Source organism: Thunnus maccoyii, chromosome 23 (assembly GCF_910596095.1).
Source record: "Thunnus maccoyii chromosome 23, fThuMac1.1, whole genome shotgun sequence".
Classification (NCBI taxonomy): domain Eukaryota; kingdom Metazoa; phylum Chordata; class Actinopteri; order Scombriformes; family Scombridae; genus Thunnus; species Thunnus maccoyii.
The window spans coordinates 16,426,438-16,433,295 of record NC_056555.1 but is presented as its reverse complement, the minus strand read 5'-3'; the positions used below and the strand labels follow the sequence as shown (position 1 = coordinate 16,433,295).

Here is a 6,858-nt window from a genome sequence, read left to right as displayed (position 1 = left end):
TGGATAGAGTAAATTCACGGTTTAGTCAGTAACATCAATGCAGAGATTTTCAGAGAATTCCCAAATTTGGTTACAATTACAGCATATCCCTATAAAATAAGCTATACTATATAAATGATATATATGGTGTAACTAATGACTTTATTACACCAGCCAAATAGATTTTTCCAAAACTAGAAACCCCAAAGTTATGTTATTAATAGTTACTGATTTATAAAGAACTAATAAATGACTTACTATCCATTAATAAACCAATAGTTACAATTTATCACCCCTTTATAGATTATGCCTTATTAAAAAGTGGTACAGGAGCCCAGAAGACCTTGAAAAATAATTTACATGATATTCCTTAAAGTTCAGCTATGTTCAACTCCTCTTTACATTTAAGCAGAGTCAAATAAGATGTTATACATGCTTTATCAATTTGTTTCCATGTTAAAAAATTAATTACAGCAGTCTTAAAAAGCGATGTCATACAAATATGTTGGAAACATAGTTTATTCAACTGTGTTTTGGTTTCCACATAGTAAATTCATGAGCAGTTTCTGATTCAAAGGCCACAAAAGAAATCACGATAAAATTTAAAATTATCCAGACAAAATGTGATATTCTAATAACATAGCTACACCATTTAATCAGCATGTCACTGCTGTCAAGTTGACTATGTATTGTTCAAAAGCATTTATCAGACATGTTAAACAACAACGTAACAATGGAAGCACCTTAACTGCAAAAGCTGTAGTTTATTATCAAAGAATGTTTCCATTGGATGCATGCAAGTAATGCAAATGTTGTATACAAATCAGCGATGCGCATGACAGCGGACAGCTAGGAATTAGGTAACGAAAAGAAACAATTTGACTCGTGATTTCTAAAAAACATAATCTTGTCATTTAACGGTTTCAACAGCAATATTATATATAGTAATTTCAAGGATAATACCAGTGGCTTTCATTCTTGTATCATCTATTCTACTTTTTAATGCTGCAAGGGCTATTTAAAACCTAAGTCTTACTCAACTGGGGCTTTAAGTTATTGAACGTTGAAGAAGGTATTCCTCTGAAGGGAGTGGATATTTATAAGTTGAGAATTGGTTTAGATAATCAAAGAAGTGGGACATCACTCTATTTGCATAAAGGCACCACTTACTGTATATGAGTCTGAGGTAGCCTAAGAATGACAGACTTATGTTAAAAACACTGGTATTTTCCTTGAAAGCATTTTGATACTGAAAATGTAACTGCTATTTTACAATTTGTTCATTATTTCTCACATTAGGAATTATACACTGAAATCTGAGTACACAATCTTTTCTTGCTGGTCCTTTGCACAGCAATGGATTAATTAGTGTACCCACATTATATCATACATGTTAAACACTGGAACATACAAGACACACAACAAAATGACGCTATAATTGAGACACTGGAGATACTAACTTCATTCATTGTTTACTCCATTGTGCCTGTATTCAACATAATGTCAGCTTGGAATGTTTGAAGTGTGTGTTTCATTTTTAATCAAAGCATTTAGTTATTTAACCTTTAGTCATTTACTTTTTTATGTTTTTTTATAGCATTTTTTTGTTTTTTTAAATTTATTTTTTGCCTTCATGTATCTACAAATATCAAGAGCCACATTTTTGGAGCACATGTAAGATGCTTGATGAATTTACAAATTGATTTGATAGTTTGAAAGATGTCATAAAAGGATTTGCAAAATGGTTGATAGCTTGTTATGCTATCAATTGTACCTTAAATTTGCCCAGCTCTTGATTTATTATTGATGCCATTACAATACCCCTGATTTGCATACTACTTGATATGTCAGTAAGTGCATGACATGACATGTGAGTACTATGAAAAGAGGGATGTTATGACATTTAAATCCACAAGGCTTTGGGGTGAGCTGTGGTTGTAGAATTGGGGTCATGGAAAGAGGTCCTTATTCAAACATGATATCCGAAGCTTGGCGCAGGCAGTTGGAGGAGTCAGGAGGCATGCTGCTGTGTGTGATGTTGTTGGCGTCCAGACGCAGATGCTTCAGACGGGAATAGTGGACCGGCCCAATGAACTTGCAGAAACTTGCCAGATCAAATTCTGTCGCGAGTAAAAAACACAGAGTGATCAAAGTTGGCAAAAAACCCTCAAAAACCATTTTGTCCCAAAATCTTCATGTACCCTGTTATTACTCCTCAACCCATTGTGCTAGACAAAAAGTCAATCCTGGTAAAAGACAAAATGCCTACAGCATTGCAAGACAAAACATTTAGAATTGAACAATGGTTTAATATAGTATCTTAAAATGCTAATAAGTAAAAAGTGATAGTTGCCACTCACTGGTGATCTCGTTAGCCTGGAGGTAGAGTTGCTCCAGCTGTTCGTTGATCTCCGGGATGGACTGCAGCTTGTTGAAAGACAGGTCGAGCTCCACCAGCGATGACACATTGAACACTCCAGAAGGAATTCCAGAGTCCACCAGCTTGTTGTGGGAGATCCTCAGGTACTGCAGTGATGGCAGCTTGCTCAGGTATCCTGCTCCAATACTGTCGATGTCGTTGTAATCAGCATAGAGGATCTCCAGTGAACTGGGGATTCCAGCTGGCAGCTTCTTCAGCTTGTTGTGGCTCACATCCAGGGACAGCAGCTTCTTCGGTCCTTTGAATGCCCCTGAGATGCTTTCGCTGGTTAGCTCATTGAACTGAACGTTAATGGAGGTCAAATTCTCCTTGTCGTTCAAGAGACCAGAGGGGAACTTGTTCATCTGGTTGTGCATCAACTTCAGCTCATCAAGGGACTTTGAGGGAGGGATGACAGGCTCTGTGAGGTTGTTGTAGCTGAAGAATAGTTTCTCCAGGCCAGTGAGTTTGTCGATTGTACCCTTTGCTACCTTTGCATTGGTGATCTGGTTGTTGTCAAGTACCAGCCAACGGAGGTCAGCAGTAACATTATCAAACACTCCTGCCTTGATCTCCTCAATCTGGTTGTTCTGGAGGTACAGGTACTTGATCCCTGTCGGGACTATGGGAACAAACTTGAGCTTGCGGCTGTCACAATACATGGCGCTGGGGAAATTTATTGGGCACTCACACTCTTGATTACAGTTGGGGCCAGAGGGCCCAAGCAAATTGTAAGGCTGGTAGTCATAGTCATAATACTGGCAGAGGGCCAGGCTGACCATTACGGCCAACAGGGGTACACGGAGAGGAAACATGGCGTCTGGAAATCCAACAGACTGAAGGGGAGGGGAGACAGAAGAAGACAGAAGGGTTAGAGTGACCAAGGACAGTATAAGATCTTGTGCAGGTTAATCGTGCATGAAGTATTCATTTATAAAGTTGGAGACATTAATGGAAAAAAATTATATAAAAAAACAAGAACTTTTAAACCATTATGCAAAAAGGGATCTGAACCTTCCCACTTTACACACACTATACCACCACACCCACTCCCCAGAGTATTATATAATCGGTGAAGAGTTCATGTCAACAAATTGGTAACCAATGAGTCCCAGAGTCCTTAATTCAATAGTCTGTGTCGAGCCACATCATTACAGCTGCAACTTGAATGAAACTGCACTGCTCTCAGCACCACTTCATCTATCAACTTGATAGATTTCTATACCTGAACTGGCAATGGGAGCAATAATGCAATGCAGATGTTCCAAGAACACTTGAACACAAAATATATATACTGCACCTATCTTTGACATGTGTATTACACATCAAAAACTAAAAGAAGTGATTATTGTCCTTAGTAAGGTTTCTAAACAATGGAGAAAACACATAGAAAAAGATAATAACACCAGGAATATATCTAGTTTAAGATCATGCACAAAAATCAAACCTATAGACAATGCAAAACCAGGATGATTAATTCCAGACCTATGAAAAATGCAGACAGACACTGGATCCAAGTAAAACAGATCATTTTCTAAAGTCTAAAGCCATCGAAATCTATGACACAGTCAAAGGAAGTGTGTATCCAAATAAACTTATATATCCAAGCATGTAGAAACTCCTAATACATTATGAAAATCATGAAGCATTTAACCCTCATTTTTTGCATGCACTGTTACTCTTGCAGTCTTTGTTGCAGTACTAGCCACTGCCCAAAAGCCCTTCAGTGACAGCTGATAATCCCACCCGGAAAGCAAAAAAATAAAGAGGAATAATCAAACAGGAAATCACAAATCCATTCCTCCATATGCAAGCTTACCTGTGCTTCTCTCTGTTCGTGTTTGTAGGGTGGAGGGCCAGTAGGTAAGAACACTGTGGTGTTCAAAAACTGGAAGTCTCTGGAGAAAAACACAGAGGGAAAGAATGAGAGAGGGGGAGGAGAGAGAGGGGTGGATGGAGAGACAGAGAGGGAAAAAGAAGGAGGAGGGGGGAGGATGGGAGGCTTCTGCAGCAAATTGGAGTTAGGGCGTCATAGAAATTAAAGATGTCATCTGCATGAATGTCTTGGGGAGCACCATGCAAAAACTTATGTTAACTAACCAAGAGCAGGTGCAAATGCTGCAGGTATACAGCACCACAAACAAGCTTAAAAAAATGCATAATGCTACCTCCACCTTTTCCACCTTTTCCACCTTTCCATCACCTTTACAACCACTTCTTTTAATCATCCTCCAAATAATCATGCCAAAGTGTTAACAAGCAAAAACTTAAGTTGGAGTTGGGTGGGCTGTGCATGGAAAAATATAAAGAGTAGAAAAAGTTATGCGTGGAAAAATGTGAAAACAAACTTTGGCTGCTATTTAATCCAGACGCTGGTTATGAAGAAGAATAAATTCCGGTGTACCTCTTGGGCTGTGAATAAGGCTTTGGAAAATCTGACAAAAGGGTTAGGAGACGGCCAGAAAAGACTTGCATAACACTTGCCGCAAACATTGCTTCTCCTTCTCTGTCTAAGACTAAAGGCATTGCACTGTAAGGGGGGGAAGGTAGTTTAAAGCAGATCCAATGGATCTCATATGTCTTTGCGATGAATTACTCCACTTTTCATTCTTGTACCCACACATTTTTCTTCTCTACATATTTTAAAGCCCTGTAATCATCCTCCATATTATATTCTCTATTCAAATACTCTATTCAAATAGTCAGACCAATGAATAAAATGGACTAGGGTGGTGTTTTACTTATCTGAAAGGTGCAGTGGAGAAAGGGGGTGGGAGAGAAAACAGCCAAATGTTTCTGCCATTTGTTGGTGGACGTCCATCACACCGTCAGAGCATGCTGGGAATTGACGCCTGGATTTAATTGGTCGCAGTCCAGTCTGGTACGCTACTCACTTATCATTCTTAGAGACCATCTTGGATGCATTTCTCATGTGTGGACAACTTTCATACCTCAAATTCTAACTACAGATATCAGATTTCCTAAGATATGTTAAAAAATGTATGTGCTCATTTTTCCTTTCCTCCCAGACCGGAACATTTGAATCTCTCAACTGCCTTTTCAGAACTGTTTTGTCCTTGCTTACTTCTGCAGGCTTGTTTGACTCTATAATTAATCTTTTTCATCAACTTATGCATTTGGGAGAGACAATAGACACCCACCTCATATATCTAAAAAGCCATCTGCAGAGAGAGATTATTAATTTGGTTTCAGTTTGGTTTCAATTCCATGACTTAACTCACCAGCGCCAGACTTTTTGACATTGGGATCGCCATTAAACATTTGTTTTATGTGTCAATTTTAGTTTAGTTATTGCATAAAATCAAAATCTTAGTAAACTTTATAGTAATAGTAGTAATAATTGATAATCCAAAACGACATTGCTGTATTATGTGAGGTATTACATTTTGATGGCCTTTAATTTTAAAGGTGCTATTTGTAAGAATCACTCATTAGTGACACCTGTGGCTGTTTAGCTGCAGTCAACATCCCCACAATATGCACCACCCAACAGGCAAAAATATGCATAAATCAACCACCTGAACTGGACCCGACCTGCAATCTGCCACCTTTTTGTTACCAACCATCTTTATTAAACACCAGTAGGCTCAGTGAGCTATGAGCAAGCAACAGGCTTGGTCGGGGAGCAATGCACTGTGACCAGGGAGCAACAGGCTTGGCCGGGGAGCAATGCACTGTGATCAGGGAGCAACAGGCTTGGCCGGGGAGCAATGCGCTGTGGCCGGGGAGCAACAGGCCTGGCCGGGGAGCAATGCGCTATGACCGAGGAGCAATAGGCTGTGGATGGGAAGCAATGCACTGCGGTTTTGTCTTGAAATGTGTGCTTTTTATCACCATTGGACTGCCGACAGAAAAAACAAAAGGGGTAAGCTATTTTCTCCTCTGGAGCTTGTTTTCTGCTCCTTTGTTGAGGAAATAATGTTGTTTTAGCTGTGTGTGTGTGTGGTCAGGAGCGGGCAACTTGTAATTGCAGCGGTGTTTTGATGTTTGATGATATGTTGTAGTCGACGGAGGCAGCTAGCCGTCTCATTAGCTACAGTATTTCTCCTCGAATAGCACCGTTTTTATTGTGTTGTTGTTTCGTTATGTTGGTCGTTTGTTGATGTTAATGGAAGACAGGCAAGGCACTCAGGAGTGCACAAAAATGTCACATCCTTTGGATTTTCACGGAAAATCAGGCCCGGATCATCTGCATAGAAATCAGTCCACAGGCTGTTACAGGCTGTTACGCCCAAGAAAGTCAGAGAGGGTCTAATTTTTTAAGTTGCATTTCAAACCCACTCACTCATTGGCAATAAAAAATTATTACTTCACAATTTCACATATATAACCTTTAAACTGAACAGACAGATAGCATTAGAGGATATAGATAAAGGTTAAGGTTTAAGGCCAAAAGGATGCTGTCATAAAACTGTGTTAACCAGACTCTCCATGCATCT

At 39.3% G+C, this 6,858-nt stretch overlaps 1 protein-coding gene across 1 annotated transcript; it reads right to left on the bottom strand.

Moving 5' to 3' along the window:
- Positions 1 to 480: 480 nt before the first annotated feature.
- On the bottom strand, positions 481 to 4,318 carry lum (lumican). Its single transcript, XM_042403562.1, has 3 exons — positions 4,218 to 4,318; positions 2,340 to 3,234; positions 481 to 2,099 (listed from the first exon to the last, which is right to left on the bottom strand). The coding sequence occupies exons 2-3, from the start codon at positions 3,211 to 3,213 to the stop codon at positions 1,945 to 1,947; spliced, it is 1,029 nt and encodes a 342-aa protein (XP_042259496.1). The 5' UTR covers positions 3,214 to 3,234; positions 4,218 to 4,318; the 3' UTR covers positions 481 to 1,944.
- Between the last annotated feature and the right edge of the window lie 2,540 nt (positions 4,319 to 6,858).

Bases quoted from the DNA above. Each gene is read 5' to 3' on its own strand.
- lum (XM_042403562.1), bottom strand. From the start codon at position 3,213: ATGTTTCCTCTCCGTGTACCCCTGTTGGCCGTAATGGTCAGCCTGGCC. The intron at 2,100-2,339 runs GTGAGTGGCAAC...TACTCGCGACAG, and splicing joins CCAGGCTAACGAGATCACCA to AATTTGATCTGGCAAGTTTC.